We start from the raw sequence: 19,973 nt of genomic DNA on the forward strand, positions 1-19,973 counted from the left end.
TTACAGTAGGGTTATTTAACTTTAACTATTTAGACTATTTATTTGACAGTTTATTTATTCGCACAACATGTAAGTGTGGTACTCACTAAGTGGTTCGTTGTGCTTCTAATTTATTAAAGTGAAATTTTTACTTTGATTTTGTCTCAGTTTCTCCGGCATGTATCACGTCTGCTACAAACACAGCATACACTCAGCAAATAAGCTTTTATTAGACAGTGCAATATTCAGCATTGACAACGTTTTCAAAAAAGGATGTAATTAAGAAAGCATTGTGTCAATAAAAAAAGCAGCTTCAATAAATAAAAAATGTACTGTATACAGAAACAGTATAAATGATTATTTTTAGTTTACAGAGTGTACTCATAATGGTATATAACAAGGAAATCTATCAGGGAGTGCTTTAAATAATCAGAATATATTTGATATTTTTCTTTTTTTCCCCAAAGGTAAGTAGATCTTAGAGTTATTGCGTGCTCAGGAATTTGTAGGTTATTTAACATGTAAGTTTAAGGCCTACAACATCAAGTGTAATGAATACTCCAGATGATGAATGAGATCCAGTTACCATGTCCCCTTTGTCCGTAGTCACGGCCATTTCAGTCATTCATGTGTTCATTGTTTTCAAGTGATCTGACAAAAGGAAAACAGAATTGTGATTGGGCTTTTTTGTCTAGGGGTGTGGAAACAAAAAGTAACTTTTATTAAACAGAAAATCAGCTAATTGTGGTATTTACAGAGGACTATGGATGGAAACAGGACATAGAATACAACACATAGTCGAGGAAAGGTCTGATTTAGACAGGATTTACTTCCCAGAGAGTGTTTTAAATACATTAGAAATACATTCTACAATCACAATCACAGTTTTATAACACCGTCACAACAATAAAGCATAATTATACTTACTGTGCAATTTGATCTAAGGGTATGAACAAAACAACAGCACTTAATACAAGATGCAGAAAGTATTGACATTTAAATTTTCCGACCCTCTTTCTCTTTCAGCCCAGTATGACATCATTAAGTTTACCTTGTAGCCAGTCCAGCCCTTCCTGAAGGCCCTCTCCTTTGATAGCATTGCTGGCACTGAAAAATAAGATGTCCAGGAGTTAATCTGCTTGTGACACACATTCACTTTCTCATGACTTTTCTTGGATCCTGGACATTTAAAGCTGTCAAGCTTTTAATCCATCACTCTACCATCTGTCTAATGAGTAACCAGGTGGAACACACACATACGCACTGATGGCATGTTGCCGTGCCCCTCGGTAATGTTTAACCCATGAACCATAGACAAATCAAATAAACAGGAAGTGGCCGGGGAGCAAACGGTACACGTTATCTTTATTTAAGATTTCAAGCTGTAAACTTGGGGAGAATAAAATGGAGTAGATAGGGGTGTGACGAGACTTGGCTCTGTTCAGTAAGGGCACTTCCTCGAAGACTACAAACACCTAAATGACTTTGGTAACAAATTACTCAACAGTGTCTCTGGAGGTGTTTTTATTGTGTGCTACTTCTCAGCATGGTGAACTCAGGGTGGCAGATAAATTACCAGATGTGCCAGGGCTTGTCTTTGATGTTCTCCAAACACAACATCTGTGAGACCTTGACAGAAGACATTGCATCCTGCAGATCTATCTTGTTAGCAAAAAATAATACTGGTATCCTTTTGCTGCGGATATCTGCATAGAAGAAAAAATGTCAAGACCAGTTTATCGTGATCTAAGAGCCAGAGGGAAAAAAAGCTTTTAGGAGGGATTTTTTGGTTTTTATTCCACTACAGATAGTGTTAGATGTTGGACAGGATATCTTCAAATATGATCACTCTACTTGATGCTACCTAGATTAAAGCCACTAAAATGTATCAGTTCAAGCTTATAATGAATGGTGCAAATATTACTTAACTAGGGTTTAGATAACTGGCCTCATAATTCAGGCATTTTAAACAAGTTATACACACAATCTGCATCAGTTATATACTGTTTCTTTTGGTTTTTATACCCAGACAAACTAAATTGTGTAGAAAATGTGTCTAAAAACAAAGATTGTGTACCTTCATGGTTGAGAAGAGTGTCTAGCTCCTCTTTAGCAACAACCATTCTCAGCTTGTCACTGCTGTCAATGACAAATATGATGGCATGGCTCTCTCTACAGAAGATAGGAGAAGGAGATGTACAGTGTCAGTTTTGAAAGTTTGAATATCTGACCAGCAAAAGGCTTGTTGTTCATGTTTGTGTGCCCTACTTGTAATAATGCTCCCACAGGTTCCTGTATCTGCTCTGCCCAGACATATCAAAGACTGTGAAGGACAGGCTGCGTGCAGAAAGGAGGAGAGAGGAAGGAGGAAAAAGACAGCTTAACATCATAAAAAACTGCTGGATTAGTCATTTTAAATATGCTGTAAAATTGCGGAATTACATTCTACCTTGAACTCTTGAACTTTTCGATGTTGAAACCAATTGTTGGGACGATTTCTTGTGCCTGTGTCTGCATTCATCCCCGAGCACAAACACACAAAAACAGACAAGTAACGGCAAAAGTATGTCAACAACAAAATAGCATAATTAAAGTGTAATACGGGCTTTACCTGACTAACATGTTTCCACTCTTCTGACAATGGGCCTAAATGATTCGAATGCTGAAAACAAGCAACCAGTGAAGGACTGCAGCGAAATATAGATTGTGACAGGCCTTCGTACAGCGTGTTTACCAAATTAGCAGGTGTTTAGAAAAGATTTACACGTCTTAAAAGCCTCTCTACCTACAGGACCATAAACACAAATGCCTCTCAGTTCCACTTTAAAAAAAGATATCAAAATACCTCACTCTTGAAGCTCAGTTATGAACTTACATTAGGTGGTTTGAGCTGGTTGATGATGGTAGTTTTGCCGCTGTTGTCCAGTCCAAGACACAAAACGTTGACCTCTTTCTTCTTCAGGCCGAGCCAACCCGTCAGTTTATCCAACAGCCCCATTACACTCAGCTGATGCTATGCCAATTAATTTTTCAACACATCACCCCATAGATGGTCTGATTACTGGGAATTAAATGTGTTCAGACTAGCAAAAAATAATGATAAACATAGCCGTGAATGTTCCTAGTACATGCCATGAATAGAGCCGCAAGCTGAGATGCTCCCTGGGCATCCCAGCTTGTGCAAGGTAATCCTATTAGGACGAATTAAGCTCGGTGAACCACCCGGCGACCTGATCATGAGGAGTATGGAGCTTCCCAGGCCCCCCGGCCTGATGCATTTGATTTATTACTCAAACGCTCTGGAGGCCCCCACCCGCCTCAGATCTGGGCCCCCCTTGAAGGTGCAAAAACACATGCAAACAACAGCAGTTTATCATCAGCATCCTCTGCTCACTTAATGACGGCAGCCAAACTCTGTCATCTGTTAGAGAATACTGTAGTTGAAAAAAATACAGAAAATAGGATATCTAAAATTTCACATTATTTGGCCACATTAATCTCATATAGAAGCATATTCTAAGACCTGAAATGTAAATTTTAATTAATTTAACATTCAATGGAACAATTCAGAAATGAGCACTCCTCTCAGCAGAAAGTATATAGCGTACCCAATCTGAAAATTATGCACGTAGTCTTTATTTTTTATTATTATCTAAGTAGTTAATATTTTAATCTTCTCATATAACAGTTTTGAAGCTGCTGAGTGGTCCAACAGCTCCATCTTTTGGTTATCAGTACCTTGTAAAATGTCAGGATAATTGCCTAGTTTAAAGAGAAAAGTCACATACATTTGACAATAACTTAAATGCAGATTAGAGAGATGGAGCTTAGTCCTTGAGCTTTGTTAAATCACGTTATCTTCACTGAGAGGACAGCCTGTCCTGTCTGACCGAAGAGACATTTTCCTTTCCTCGAGCCGCTCTGCGTCTCATTCAAGTGATAGTGAATGAAAACGAACCAAATGAAATGAGCAGTCAACCACCAGAACTGTTCATGTTTATTTGCAAATAAATATTCGCTGTAACTGCCTCTTACAGTGTGCAAGATCTACAACATCTCTTTGGAAATCATAGAAAAATAAAATACAAGAATTATAAGTATACTTGTACTTTGTACAAAAGAACGTTCTAACATTGCTCAGCAGTAGAACATGCTAAACAAACAGCATCTGATATTCCCCATATTCTGTAGAGCGGCGGTGACTGCGAGCGTGTGTGTGTGTGTGTGCGCGTTTGAATGTGTGCTGTGCGTGCACCTTTCCTGCTCCTGAAGGCCTGGATGCATGACTGCGCCGTGACCGAAAGGCACAGATCTTTGTATCCAGTTTGCCCTTGACATTAATCATTGAGCTCCAATTCTTATTAAAACCCACAGCTGTAGATGGGAGGTTATTCTCATACAATTCAGACTAATGGCTAGGTCCTGTGACTGCACTGAAACTTATAAACGGCTTGCATGGTCCGCAGACTGTAAGGCATTCTGTGTCTGTTTGTGTGTTTTTGAGCATTTGTGTTTGTTACTGTCGATGTTACAATGACACATGATGAGTTATGATGCTGCTGTTTATGTTGGTTCTCCATCTCTGGCGAACACATCTGTCCTAACCTCACGTAACTAAGACTACTGACGTTTTTCACACCGATTTCCATTAACCAGCTTTTAGCTACTTCTGCTGCCTCCAGCTCTAAGTACTTTTATTCTTCACCACTGCATATTCTCAGCTGACTTAAGAGTATGAAGAAAATGTTCATCTCAATGGCAAACATCCAACAACATGACATCTACTGCCAGTTTGAAATTAGGCTATGTTTATGTACACAGTTTTCCCATATCACAATCTTTACACCATCACAATTACTCCATCTGGTGATCTTGCGCCCCAGATGAGCTATTCTCTGACATCATGGATCAGCTTTGTCTCTGAAGTGCAAACCTCTGTCAGTACTGTCTGTGTGAGTGTGTGCAAGAAAAAAAAAACAATAACGGCATGGAAGAATTTCATCATATAAGTCCCTGTTAAGTTTCCAACCAAACGTCTCTCCTCTATAGCTAAGCTCTGTGAACATTCATATATTAAGACAGTGGAGATTCGTGTACTTTCAGGCAATGTATGACATTCACAATCCAAGTAAATAAATAAAGAATCCAAAACAAAACAGGCTGATCGCACTGGTTCATCTAAAAGCAACAGATCCAGTTTTGCAAGCTTTGGGTATGACACTAAAACTGACGGATGGTGTTATGTGAGCCTCATGTTTGTATGTCAACAAGAGTTCTCTCATTGCACAATTCTTCATCTTTCTCTGAGATACTGAGGTGACTGCATAATACTGTATTGCTGTTTTTGATTAAAAAACAAACACACAAACCAATTTTCTGTAAAATCAAATATCTAAATAAGATCCAGATTTACTAGGGCTTTCACATACAGGACTGCACATATATTCATATTAGGTTATAATAATTATTATTACTTGTCTATACACTTTTAAACATTCATAAACTTCCCGCTTCTTTCTTCAAGTATTAGTGTACCAGATTCTCTGGAGAGAGGGTAACTAAAGCAATCCAAATAAACCTTTATGATAAAATATCAAACTCCAAAATAAAAAATATTGAGGATATATATATATTTTTTTTTTCAAAGGACAAAATGTTTCCATTGCACACCCGATAGCAGCTACATGAGCACATAACTCAGAGCAGAAAGAAAAAAAAAGAACATACAAAGAAAAAGAATCAGTAGATTACATTTGCAAATCTACACCTCTAGATATTGTTGCGCCACACACAAAGTACTGTTGTTGCAACAAGGCATTACATTCCCCTAAGTGAAGGCCTGGGAGAGCCTGAACAGTCTATCAGGCTGAAATAGTCTGGAAGAACCAGGCATACTGTGTAAGGGGTGTATAGTAAAAAAAGTTTGTTACTGTAGAACGTGAATGAGACCAGGGGAGAGTCTGCTGGAGTAGTCTGTCCAATGACCTCCTGTATGAGGGGTTAAGACCCAGGCACAGGCTGTAGACTGTCTGTCACATGGTCTAGACCTCACTTCCATCTGGTCCATCTATCTGTCCATCCCAGGTTATAATAAAGGGCGTCCTTATACATGGAAACCCTTCTCGTGTTCGTGCAGTAGCTGAAGGTGAAGGGTCTGTATGCTGCTGATGATTCGCCTCTGGTGGCCGATCAGCTCCACACCAATACGCCTCACATCTCTAGGCCGAGAGGGGAAACACAAGCACACAAGGACACATGCAGAAAACACTTTAACTGTGTTAGGACTTCTCATTGAAGGTAATTATTTGATCACGTGTCACCAATTAGATGTGCTTTAATCTTAAATTATACAACTAGACAAAAGAACGACCAACATTTGCAGTCACTGAGATGAATATATTTCCTGATAATTAAAAAAAATAATTGATTATAAGTTTGAATATGTGACCCCACTCTAAGTCATACTAATGATTTAGGGGTCTCAAAAACTCACAAAACTTAGCAAAATGAACCTGAAGTATAAAAGTATTCATGATACAACAAAATGGGTGCTGTCAGTGTATGTTACTGTGCTAGATTAATATCAGATTGACTTGATATTAATAGCACATTAATATGCAAGCAGCATGTGTCTGCATATGTGTCTGTTCTTTTCTCCATGAGTGTTCATCCAATCTACTTTAAAACTTGGAGAGTGCATGGCTGAGCATCGAAGTAAGTGCAGTGTGGAGTTGTTTGGATGAGTGGTTCTTATGTCATGGCTAAAATCCATTTTCAGTTACGCAACCAGCTGCCTGCAAGACCTTCAAGGAAAATGAGTAAATTGTAGTCATGCTGAGTAAGACCACCACAGTCTGTAGAGAAACACTGCAGTGAAATTTGGATACAGCTTCAATTTTTGGGCAAAACTACCATGATACAGAGACATTAAACTACAGAAATTGCTCAGACATGGAAACTGATGCCATATAGCTTCCGGTGCACAGATTTTATTCTGATGTTAAGGAGGAGGAAGCCAGAGTACCCGGAGGGAACCCACGCAAACACAGGGAGAACATGCAAACTCCACACAGAAAGACCCTGGCCTGATGGTGGAATTGAACTCAGGACCTACTTGCTGTGCGGCAACCGTGCTAACCACCACGCTGCCCTATATTTTATACAGACGAATAAAAAAAGGCAATATTTGTCTAGAATATAGTGAAATAAATGTGAAAAGTAGCGTAACATTAAAACATTACATTACTATAGAATTATCTTACTTTACATCATTGCCTATCCTTGTGATTTCTACCTATCTATACAAAGTTTTCTCTGGGAGCTATAGAACAGCTTCACAGACTGAACTGCACTTCTTGTAACATGCAAACTTGACATGCTTTCGTGACATTTAAAAAAACGGTTATATTTGAGCTGTTCTACTCACTCAATACTCATCCTCGCCACTGAATCCAATGTGTTGTAGCCTGCTGCCATGAAATTGCTCTTGTACTGACTCATCTTGATGGAGTCCAGCCAGTCGCCGACAGAGATGAACATTGGGTAGTCCATTTCCTCCCCCGGAGATTCTGGTAGACTAATGCAAAAAGAAAAAAGAAAAGAAATAAAGGTTAATGTCATAGTATGTCCATATTCAGTCATCTCAAAATTGAAAAACTAGTGAAAGCATCAAAAAGTTCTTAGTGTGTCACTTATTTTAGGTGTAGGAGTGAAAACGTTTGTCAGTGTTCAAGGAAAATAACTCATACTCTGTCCTGGAGTAAGAATACTCCCACAGAAAAACACATTCACTGGTTCACTGGTCATTTTTAGCCAGAGTGCATTTCCTTTAATTCATTTCATGGCACAAAAAGTTTTTCAGTACTGTACCTCTGAATGTCCTCTACCAGCGGCAGCAGGCTGCTTGGGTTACGGATTAGTTTATCCAAGAAAGAAACTATATCTGTAAACTTTGGTCGATGATTCCTCTCCTTCTGCCAACAGTGCAGCATTAGCTGGTGCAGGGCTACTGGGCAGCCCATTGGTGCAGGGAGCCGATAGCCCTCTTCGATGGACAGAATCACCTGGAGAAAGAGTTGGACGTGGTAAATGGTCTAAATCTGGCTGAAGACTGCCATTAAACCAGTCTGGTTAAAAGTTAGAGATTTCTTTGTGATTTATATCAGTTATACACATGACAACGTTCCAAGATAGCAGACCAGTTTTGGCCTCTTGGCTACTTACAGCAGCTCAATTAGAACACTGGCAAATGCTGTGTGCGCCAGATGTTGCACAAAAGTCATTAGCTTGGCTTGACATGGATTACGCCAAGTGTTTTGTGGCTAGAGGCGGCACAAATGCCAGAACACACCTGACATCTGGCTCATAAAAGGTGGAGCTGTGGCAGAATAGAGGCAGCCAGACTCATTCTCCTTCAACACCATCAGTCAAAGCCAAATGCGGCACATAAAACAAAAAAAAAAATGCAGATTTGGGCCACATTTAGGCTAAACCTTCAGTGTGATCTCTGTTTTGTTTCCTTTCACATACTGGTTTAGAGTTTTGTTATGTTATTATTGTATTTATGCCACATTATCAGTCACTTTTCACTTGTTCTTCAAATTATCATGAGTTCAGCTGACAGTGTGTCTTAACATCCATACGTTATCTCCTCAGATCCCCTCAAGGAAAGCGGCGTATCTACAAGTATCTTTGTAGCGAGCAGTGGTAAGTGGCTGACCAGGATGAGACAGTCTTTGGCAGATTTTTGTGGCTTGGCTGGCCTTTTGACTTAGAAAGCACTTCTAAGCAATTCCCAAACAGCACAAATCCTCCCCAAACCTGGGGACCTTAGTGAATGTGTGTGCCGGGTCATCTGTGTATGTATGTGTGTGAGTCTGTCTGTAAAGGGTTGAGGGGATTACAGTCGAGCTTTCACACTCAGCGGAGAGAGGGATGGATATGCTTCCACCAAGGTCCTTCCAATCCCTGACCACAGCCCAGGGATCAGCGGGTTGCTCAGCTGCACTGAATCCACAGCTATAAACTCTCCCTTGATTGGCCCGCAGTCCTCTGAACCTCTGACCTTTACTGCTCTTTCCATTCCCTCTTACTCATCTTTTTTATCCTTTGGGTGGATATCACCAGTATCTTTGTTCCTAACCTCGATTCTCTCAGAGGTAGGTTTTTGATGTGAGCAAATAGTCATAGAGCAGGTGAAAGGGCATCGACTTTAAGAGATATAATGGAAAACAAACTTAAAATTTACACAGTGAAGCAGGAACGGAGGATCTGTAAAGTCAATATTATTGTGGATTGAGGTTAAAGGAGAGGTTTGTGAGAGAAAAACGTCTCATCAATATAACTCTGAGCAGAACACATGAAGGAAACAGTGATTCAAAAGCAAACAGTACAGAGCAATCACACTCTACAGGTGTTTTATATGCTTGACATACTGCATTGATGAGAACATTTAAAAATGAAAGCAATTACCTAGAAGTTTTTTCAATAAAACAGGTGGTATTGCATGTTAACACTGGTTGCCACCAGCCATAAAGACGAAAATAGCAGCAAAGTATCCTCTAGTTGCTACCACAGTGTGTTGCTACTATTGCTGTGCAAAATCATGTTGGAGACAAAACAAGACCAACTTTTGGCTTCTTGCCACTCACAACAAATGATGAAACCTGTTAGGTCAGGTTATCCATTCAGTCAGTAGCTGTTGGTCCCACATGGACACATTTTAATGGTGCATCCAACTTATGAGCTATGTCAACAAATTACTACTGTATGTAGCAACAATTAAAATCAATAAATCAAGCAGTATTTCCAAATTTTATTTTTAATTTAACTGAAAAGTATAAAAAAAGATTATTTTATATGAATCCTGATGGTGTACACAGTGACATCTGCTCCAAAAGCAAACAACAGCGATCTCGAAAACACTGATTAAATACAGAAACAAACATTACAAAACGAAACAACCCCCAAAATAACAGTTTTGGCCTGACCACTTACTTAAAAACTGTCTGGCCTCTCCACTCCTCACAAAATATAATTTTTAAGAGTAGAGATATCTTTATTCTGCAAGTAGCCTCCAGCTACAATTCCAGTTCAGGTAACCATGACCATACCACATGCTGGAATAGGTGTTTATTTGCTTCACAGCATCAAAATCCAATTTCAGAAAATCTTACATCATGTATCTTGAAGTACATTATATTAAAAAGACAAGCTCTATATTTTTATCATGAAGTCCTGCTAGTTTTAATAGTTTTTCTCCTCATATGACAGGAATACTCACATCCTGATTGGACATCTCCCAGTATGGTCGTTCTCCATAAGACATCACTTCCCACATGACAATGCCGTAGCTCCATGCATCACTGGCCGAGGAGAATTTTCTGTATGAGATGGCCTCAGGAGCTGTCCATCGAATTGGGATCTTACCACCCTGCTCATGAAAAATAAAAGGTAAAACAAAGCCACACATAAATAATGCAAGCACACATATGAGCAAAATGCCAGCATATAGTAAATGCATCCCTCAAGTTTATTAAAGTCCCCAAAGTTACATCCACTGTTGAAACCATTTAGTTCAGACTAAAAATACTTGGAAAGTCACTAAACTTCAGTTATAATGTGTAAAACAGGCTGTACCTTCCACTGAGGTTTTTCTACTGCGTTTGATGCAACTTGGACTCCTTGTACAAATATAAAGTAAGATGTACTTTATTGTAGCATCCAGTACATCTGTCCTCTCTGTTTCACACCCTTTTTGTGAGATATGCTGTGTTCCTTTCATCTCGAAAGTCTGATGTCAGAGTAAAAGAGCAACGTCACATTTGAGCAGTAGTAATCACAGAAACGGGCAGCGTGGAGACGTTCAGCCGATAATATAAAGGTTTAAGGTTGGTAACATCTGAGGTACAATGCCATACCTCTTTTATGTGCTTAAACGCCACAGCAGGACGTTCACAGATATAGCCTGGTCGGTGCTTTGTGTATGGCTTATGTAGTAATTCACAAATGCACAGCGGTGACAGTACAGATTACAAATTCTACAGTTTTACTGCTGTTTACATGTGCTGCTGCCTTTTGGATTGCAGAATCAGGGTCGGTGTGGGTGCTCTGACTTTCCAAGGTGGAGTTTATTTAAATTTAATAAGTGAATAATTATCAATTGCACCGCCTAATTAATAAATTAGGGAGTGCAGGGCATATGGTGCCTAAGTGCCAAGTCCTCTTGTATTATTTGCAGTAAAGGTTTCAGTGCTTCTAGCTTTTGTTTTGGGTGTTTTTTTTCTTAGTGTTCATTGTTATTCTTCCATTTATGACCTTTTGCAGTTTTGGGATCTTGTCTTTTGTCTGCTTGTTCTTTTTGCCCTCACTGACTGCCTCCAAGTGTACGACCATTTCCTGTTTTCAGATTAAAGATCTGGATTTTTTAGCTCTGCACATTTTTGCATTCGAGTCATAATTTCAAACTGAATGTGCTTAATGTGCAATTGTCCAAATAGGTAGGGTAAATATGCCTGGACTCTCTCATCCTGTATGATATAACAACAGAAAGTAGTCTTCAATAATGCTGCTGTCACTGTGCTAAATATTCTGGTTTTTTTGCCTCTTTTCTCCCCTTTCTCCTTTCAGCTCACCTCACCTTTCACTTCCCTTTTTTGGATTTCAACCACAGTGTTGTGAGGCAGAAAGTTCAACTTGGAGCCGTAAACACAGCATTTCCCTCACACAAAAACCTCAATACAAACAAGGAAATGGAGGTCACTGTGGGCTCAGACAGATTTAGCACATGAGCGCTGAAAGTTTCACTTTTGCAATTTAAGGCTAGTCCATCTTTTGCTTGTCTCGGCCGGTAAAGCAGGAAAATCTAAATTAAATCAGCCTAATCTAGTTGGAGCAATGCATCGGGTTTCTTATACAGATAGCATCAGCATACACGGTAAATAGAACCGTTTAATTGAAAATTCAAAACTTTTAGTGTCATATTTCATTTTTGATTTTCATTTTACTTTTCCACACTGACATCTGGGGATTTGTTTGAGTGAAACAATGATAAGAAGCAACAGGTGCTGAAAGAAAAAAGATCCACAAGACTCTCGTCTCCTCGCTTCAGTATTGATGTGTTTTTGAATACTAGGTTTCTGGAGATGCAAAGTTTTCAGAGTACGTGTAGAAGCTACTTTGGAAATCCGTTTTTCTTTTTTGATACTGCCATACTAGTCCAACCTAACAGCTAGGGAACAGCTGCTAGGTTGGACTTCCGTGCCTTTTGCGGTTTAAAACTTTCAGTCTCTGCTTCTAATGAGATTCGCTACCAAAGCCAGATTTACACCAGCTGGCTGTGAATAAGACTGGAGTGAGGGTAAACTTTTATCATGGATATTACTGTGCTGCTGTAGCTATTGTCGAGGCTCAGATCTCCTCACTAACTTCTCATTACCTTTCCTCACTATCCCCTGTGTTTCCTTTGTCTCTCCTTGTGTTTTCAGTGTCTGTTTTATTTTGGTAATCACTTTCTATGTGCCTCTTTGGTTTTGTTTCCTTTGTTTTCCTGCCTCTATGATTGTCTGCTTTGCACTTATTGTCCACCCGTGCCTGATCCCTATTCGCTCCTCATGTGTATATATTGTTCAGCGTCTCCCTTGTTAGTCGTCAGTCTGTCTGTTCTGCAATCGATTACACTTCCTGCTTACTTTCTTTGCCTGCTCATCTCTTCATGTTTCAGTGATATCCCCTCTGAATTTGCTCCTTGTTTTTCATCTTTTGTTTAGATTTCTCTTGGCTTTACCTGTCAATATTTCACATCTAGCAATTTTTGAGGCGATAAAATGCAACGATGGAGAAACAACTTAAAAAAACAGAAGCTTTTTACGCATTACAGCCTTAGTTTCCTAAAATGGTTCAACATTAAAATCCCAGGAAAATAATGGATGCAATCGATGCAACCTCAGTGCAGGTCCTAACAGTAACATTTTTCCCAGTTGTGACATAGAACAAAATGATTTCAGCTTTGTGAAAAGCTGTAATAAATTAGCAGCAGCTGCTTGGTTTATGAGGGCTGAGTTATTGGAGGGTGTCAGGTGTACCGTTGTGGTGTAAGCTGCCTCCGGGTCGTCCTCCAAGACTCGGGACAAGCCGAAGTCTGACACTTTACACACCAGATTGCTGTTGACCAGAATGTTTCGAGCTGCCAGGTCTCGGTGAACGTAGCCCATATCTGACAGATACTTCATGCCCGAAGCGATGCCACGCAGCATGCCAACCAACTGGATGACGGTGAAGTGACCATCATGTTGCTAACAGGAAGAATAGGATATTGAGGAAAGTATGGGGTCAGAGAAAGAGAAGGCAGAAAAAGGAGGGTAAGGATGGATAAAGAGAGCAAGACAAAGAAAATTTACTGACAAAAAAGAAGAAGAAACTAGTTTGTTCAGAATTAAGCTGAGCAGCAAACTGAGAGGAGAGTCTGCTACAGTAAATACATTACATAATTCATATAAGTGATGAGTCACAAATGTTACTAGAAGTGATCTCGCAAAGCCTTAAGTGCAAAGGCATGCAGAGGCAGTAAAAATATGTACAGCAGAGATTTTGAGACTGAGGAAATAATCATGCCTGAGTTCTGCGACACTCCAACACTTACTCTCAAAAATGAGTCCAGTGATCCATTTTCCATGTACTCCACCACGATCATAACAGGCCTGCCTGCAAAAACACACAAATACAGCACATACACCGTGTTTATTTCAGAATATTTCTGTGGCATTGTGGCCCGTTTACAGTGTAGGGTGGAGGATAAGATCGAAGGAGCTTGGCAGAAATGGAGTGAGACTCACAATGTCTGTGGTCCAAAGCACATGCTGTTTATAAAGGCTGGATCTAGCCACCCAAATGTCACCAGTTGGCCTCTTAAGTCGAAGAAGTGAAGTGAAGGAGTCCTGCCTGAGAAACTGAGTATGCTGCTTGCTCCTACCATAGCTACTTGCTATTCATAAGGTAAACATGGCCTTCTTTGCAGTAAATACTAATTGTATATTCAGTCTGTAGTATTAGTTCAGTTTGCATGTTTTTGAAATAAAATTTGATTATGTTTGGTTCTGAAACAACCATCTAAACTCGGCCAGACTGTAAAGCAGACTTCAAAGTGAAGCGTGCATTAAACATACAATGAGAATGATCTTTTATTTATGGAGAAGACAGCTAGTAGTCTAAAGCAGTTAAAGAATTAGATTAAACAGATTAATTATGAATTTTCTGATAAAAGAAGAATATTGCATGCTATCTCTCATGCCATCCTACATGATCCACTGATCATCTAAAACATTATAATTGAATTAATGTAGAAAACGCATTATGCTTATAAAGAGCGGCTGACAAAATTACAAAGTATTTCAATTATTTTAAATTTAGTTACTATTTCAGGAAATCCAGGAGGGAAAACAACTTGAAAAAAACAACCTCACAGAACATGAGCAGTTTATTGATGCATCAAGTCAAGCTGCTCAATTGATAAAATCTGTCCGTTTCAAAATACCCAGCCGGTCAGTTGGGACCGTATTCAGTCCATGTATGACACGAAACATTAGTTAGAAAAAATGTAAGCCCAGTTTCTCTTTCCAAATGTTTTTGTTTCCCCACCGAGGATCCCTACAGAGTTACTGATTGACTGGTTTACAGCTAGAAACCAACTGTCTAAGGCCTGTTTTCTGGTGAGCTGTAAACCCTCCTGAACTGCTGGAAGAGAAAGACAAGTATTTGATTGGTGAAGAGACACCATGTTATTACACTTTCAGTTCATGTAATTTTTAAAACTCACACAGGAATATGAAAATGACATGACGGAAGATGGAATATTTTACAGACATTTATATAATGGGGTCTCTCAACACAGTTTCAGGTGAGTATTTGCCGTTTCATAATTCAACAGACGACTGCCGTCTTACTTTTAATGTCTATCCAATATTCCTAATTTTCCACATTTTTTTTCTGTTTCAAGGATATTTATAGATCTTTTTTTACGAGAAGGGAGACAGCAATATATGAACAAACCACAAGGTTTGGACACTTCTGATATAAGCATATAATACTTGAAATGCTTACAAAATGATGCACATTGTTATGTATTTTTTCATCTGAACTGATGAATAATAGTGCGTAACAAGCTGAAGGACAAACCTAAAACTTCAGTTTTGGGGTCAGTGTTTTAGCTCAGTAGAGACAGTAATAGTTTGATTAGGTTGACACAATAATGTGACTTAAACCTATTTAAATGTCAAATCTAATTTGAATTTAAATGACTTCTCATTTACAAGTTGGACTATAATTTGGACAATATAGCAGCGTGTTTACAGGCACTGACATAATTGAGTTTTTGTGCATCTGGATAGTGCAACTGTGCTGGATTTTGACAGAAAAAAGCTAAATTGTTAAAAAAAAAAGACAGGCAGCATAAGGAAGTCTGCCAGCTTTGGGCTATAATCTCAATGACAATATTTGTTATTGTTTGAGTGACTACAACATATTATTAGTAAGGCATACTGAGCCAAGACACGTTTCTTCTATTGTATCATGTGCAGCTGCTGAAAGTGAAAAGTTTAGAGGAGTAATTAGCAGAGGTGGGACCAAGTCATTGTTTTGCAAGTCTCAAGTCAAGTCTCAAGTAATGTCAGGCAAGTCAGAGTCGAGTCTCAAGTCACTGGTGTAAAAGTCCGAGTCAAGTCACAAGTCTGAAACTTTGAATTTCAAGTCCTTTCGAGTCTTTAAAAAAAAAAAGAAAAAATAATGTTGCAGTTATGCTAAATGTAAATATTAGACCATGTAATTTTAAAATCTGTGTTTTTCTCAACACATGACAAAATAGTGAACTTAGAAAATGTACACAAATTGTGAAATTGCACCTCTTTAAAATGCAGCTCAATTAAACCTAGCTCCAAGAATAATTTTCACCGACAGTTCTGAGATAAGCTGCATGTTATTCTTGGATGCGCTTGTAGGACCAGCTTTAAAATCGCATGACAAAAATATCATACACATTAAAAAAAACTGTATCACCAACATAGCCTGGACAACATTTGCTAGTTAGATGAAGTCAGCTATCTCATCTTAGCATATTTATATGCATATTTATAATCATACGGTTCATGGAGTGAGTGCATACACTCATGAAGTTTAGTAACTTCAGGTCACTGCAACAAGCCCAGGTACAGTTTACCGACGGATGGGTACAGGACCTTGAAATGCACCGTGTAGAAAGTAAAGACCATCGTACGTATCATAAGTTTACCAGTCTCACAAATTGTCGTCATAAATACACATTCCTTAACCGTTTATTAATAGGACCTTTGAGCTCAACGGTAATTAATTAGTAGTGGAAATAATTTCTGGTAGCATCACAGAAATGTAGCAGTGACAATAATATTGTATGCTGTAATCGTACTGGGCAATTAGTGATACAAAAAACCTGTTTTATCCTGTGAATAAAAGTATATGTTTTTGTCAATGTACCATAATAACAGAAGCGAAACGCAATATTGTGTCAGGACAATTCACTATTTATGCACAATAAATAAAGGAGCATAGCGCGACAATTTCTGTTCAGCGCCAGACTTGCTTGTAACCTATATCACCAATTATGTTATGAAAATGACGCATTAACTACTAAAAAACACTGACCTTCGTGTAAATGCTTGGAGCAGACTAACCTGTGAGCTGGAGTGTTCTAGGACGTTATATTTGATCTTTGAATGGCTGCGATCCAGGCCATCCGTCGCGTCTTTGTTACTTCGGAAACATGGCTCGAACAATTTCTCTTCAACGACGTAATCCGATAACAACCGATCTCTTTACCCGTCAGCTTCTCGTGGCTGTCATGCGACCGGCTATTGCAGTTAATAATACAACAGCTTCTTGACATTTTTGTGTTTCTTTTTATCGCTGTGTGACTGGTTTCAATTGAAAGCCTGCGTGCGCTAGTACCGCTTGCCACGAGTTCCCAGAATCCTTTGCGGTTCTACCCGTGAATGACGTCACATTTTCAATCTCTATATAATATGCATGTTAAATTTTATATTTGGGGTAAAATATCAAGTCTTTTCAAGTAAACCGGTTCAAGTCCAATTCAAGTCCCAAGTCATTGGTGTAAAAGTCCAAGTCAAGTCACAAGTCTTAGAACATTTTTTCAAGTCAAGTCTAAAGTCATAAAATTAATGACTCGAGTCTGACTCGAGTCCAAGTCATGTGACTCGAGTCCACACCTCTGGTAATTAGACCATCATTCCTTCAAATGAAAAAATCATTCAGTCAAAACAGAAAGTTTTCACAGGACTCTGCAGTCCTTTGAAAAAACTACTCCGCATGATTCAATAGCTTGTAATAATTCCTTTATTGTGTGGATGCTTTAAGCATCCACACTATTGAGTTCCTGTTTCTCTTTATTCTTTATTCTACTTTATTATTCCAGTTGCTTCCGTACACTTTTTGGCACTTAACTACTTCCACAATTTTCAGCCGATTTTCACCGTTCAAATTTTAAACTATTCTGCTATTTCTGCTAATGATCGCTATGACTTTTGCTATTTTTTGCTATTATACTTTTTAAAATATTCCACTTTTTTCCTTTAATTTGTCCCATTGAAATGAATGGGAAACTTCCAAAATTCTGCTAAATTTTGCTTGTTTTTGAAACTTAACTACTTCCTCATACTTTCGCCTAGAACAACCATTCAAACTTTAAAATGTTCACAAATTATTGGGCTATTCATGTATGATTCAGCTTTTTCAAATCTTTTACTGTTTTACTTTTATGCCTCTTAAAGTTTTGAGTTGCAAAATTGTGATTTTTCACAAAATACATGCGTTGTTATGGTTGCTATGCTCTTGGCTTCCAGTGTGCCACTGAAGGTTTTGCAATTTTCACTTCATGTCCGAACAACTTCTTGCTACTTGCTCAATTTTCACTCAACTTCCACAAATTATACATCAAAACGTAGGTATTTTTGCTGGCTTTCAGAAAATGTCACTATCATTGTTGTGGGATTTATAGAATTTTTGCAAATCTCCTCAGACCAACACAAGGTCTCAAAACTCTCCATATAAAGTCAATGGAGAGCTTGTTCAAAATCATCGCTGGATTTCTGTAATGAGAGGCATATTCGAATCGTCATATCTCCTTAACGAAGCGACTTTAAGACATGAGGCTTGTCCCCGAATATCTTCAGACACCCCTGACGCTCACAATTCAAGAATTTCTTTCTCACCTATTACCGTTCTGAAATGAGTTGGACTTGTTTGAGGGTAGGAAATTCGTCCTTCGCTCAGATTTCTTCAGATTTAAAACTCTGGAAATGAACCACTTTTTTCTCTCATCATAACTTTTTTTTGGATTTCCACAGAGACCTGAAAATTTCCATGACTGTTCACCAAAGCCTGCTGTCTCTTACGGTGAAAGAATGATATCGATACTCCAAATAGATTTCGAGTTACAAAGCGTTGTTTGAGGGCAAGTCAAGGCAGTTTTTGCTTCGCTCTACTCAGTTATGGTGCATTAGAAGTCAAATATCTTTAATAATTCATATTTTAATGATAAATTGTAAAGACTGGAAGATTCCCCCATCTCTTCTGAACAAAACGGTGTAAGAATGACCGCTCTAGCCCCTACGGTTTGGGAATTATGGTCATTTGTTTGAGGGGAGTCCTCACTATGAGAAATAGGCTGCAATAATCCTGTGCCTCTCTGTGCTGCGTGTGTAAAAAGAGGCACATGTTTTGGCGGGAAAAAGTACACAGGCTCTCTGATTGGTGGATTCAAATTCAGCAGCTCCCAGGCTGACCTAGAAACTTACATCTCTCTCCCTGTGCATTTTTTTGCTGATTTTTTTCATTTAACAAGTATATTTGAGGGACCCTCAGCATGTTCAGCATTTTTTCAGCTGTCCATTTTGCTTTTCCAATTTTTCTGTTTAACTGATTACTATTGTGCTAAATCATACTATTTCTGCTATTTTATAAGATTTGTGCCTAATATAGTATTTCTGCTAAATTACAGTATTTCTGCTTTTTATACTATTTGTGCTAAAACATAGTATTTCTACTAAATGTAGTATTTATGCTTAATCATACTATTTCTGCTTTTTATGGGATTTGTGCCTAATATAGTATTTCTGCTTTTTATAGGATTTTGGCTCAAACATAGTATTTCTACTAAATGTAGTGTTTATGCTTAATCATCCTATTTCTGCTTTTTATAGGATTTGTGCTTAATATAGTATTTCTGCTAAATTATAGTATTTCTGCTTTTTATAGTATTTGTGCTAAAACATAGTATTTCTACTAAATGTAGTATTTATGCTTAATCATAGTATTTCTATATATTTCTGCCAGGTCCCCAGGCAGCCAATCCTCTGTGAGGACTTAGACATTCAAATTTTCAAATCAGGGCCTGCACGGTTTCCCAGCCAATCATATATGTGTCCTGAGGCATTCAAATTTGCATATTGGGGCCTTCATGGCTTCTAAGCCAGCCAATCATATCTGAGGGCTGAGGAATTCAAATCCACAAATCAGGGCCTGCACGGCTTCCCAGGCAGCCAATCATATATGTGGCCTCAGGCATTCAAATTTGCATATTGGTGAATTTGTGGCTTCTAAGTCAACAAGTCATCCATGTCGTATATCTCTAAAAATTCACATTTTAATGATAAATTGTTAACACTGGAAGATTCCCCCATCTCTTCTGAACAAAACAGTGTAAGAATGACCGCTCTAGCCCCTACGGTTAGGAAATTATGGTCATTTGTTTGAGGGGAGTCCTCACTATGAGAAATAGGCTGCAATAATCCTGTGCCTCTCTGTGCTGCTGCGTGTGTAAAAAGATGCACCTGTTTTGGCGGGAAAACGTAAACAGCCACTCTGATTGGTGGATTTAAATTCGGCAGCTCTTTCCCTCTGTGTGTGTGTGTGTGTGTGTGTGTGTGTGTGTGTGTGTGTGTGTGTGTGTGTGT

General features: G+C 38.7%; 2 protein-coding genes across 4 annotated transcripts in view; both read right to left on the bottom strand.

Moving 5' to 3' along the window:
* Window positions 1-296: 296 nt before the first annotated feature.
* On the bottom strand, window positions 297-3,134 carry LOC308409756 (ADP-ribosylation factor-like protein 6). Of its 3 annotated transcripts, XM_080902730.1 has the most exons (8): window positions 2,855-3,134; window positions 2,591-2,641; window positions 2,429-2,490; window positions 2,248-2,316; window positions 2,057-2,151; window positions 1,556-1,685; window positions 1,031-1,086; window positions 297-630 (listed from the first exon to the last, which is right to left on the bottom strand). In XM_080902730.1, exons 1-8 carry the CDS (start codon window positions 2,975-2,977, stop codon window positions 605-607), a joined length of 612 nt encoding a protein of 203 aa, XP_080758856.1. In that variant the 5' UTR covers window positions 2,978-3,134; the 3' UTR covers window positions 297-604. The 3 variants fall into 3 exon arrangements, with proteins under 3 accessions (XP_080758856.1, XP_080758855.1, XP_080758857.1); XM_080902729.1 differs by lacking the exon at window positions 297-630 and having other exon boundaries at window positions 984-1,086; XM_080902731.1 differs by lacking the exons at window positions 297-630; window positions 2,591-2,641 and having other exon boundaries at window positions 984-1,086.
* An 833-nt stretch (window positions 3,135-3,967) lies between these two features.
* The window catches only part of epha6 (eph receptor A6), a 193,555-nt gene continuing 177,549 nt past the window's right edge, over window positions 3,968-19,973 (bottom strand). The window contains exons 12-17 of the mRNA XM_080903018.1: window positions 13,619-13,680; window positions 13,062-13,271; window positions 10,262-10,411; window positions 7,849-8,042; window positions 7,406-7,555; window positions 3,968-6,197 (exon numbers count right to left, since the gene is read on the bottom strand). Of these exons, the coding sequence (XP_080759144.1) occupies window positions 6,083-6,197; window positions 7,406-7,555; window positions 7,849-8,042; window positions 10,262-10,411; window positions 13,062-13,271; window positions 13,619-13,680 (881 nt within the window). The 3' untranslated portion in view covers window positions 3,968-6,082. The remainder of the gene's footprint in view (window positions 6,198-7,405; window positions 7,556-7,848; window positions 8,043-10,261; window positions 10,412-13,061; window positions 13,272-13,618; window positions 13,681-19,973) is intronic.

This window comes from Rhamphochromis sp. 'chilingali', assembly GCF_963969265.1.
Source record: "Rhamphochromis sp. 'chilingali' genome assembly, chromosome: 14".
NCBI lineage: Eukaryota > Metazoa > Chordata > Actinopteri > Cichliformes > Cichlidae > Rhamphochromis > Rhamphochromis sp. 'chilingali'.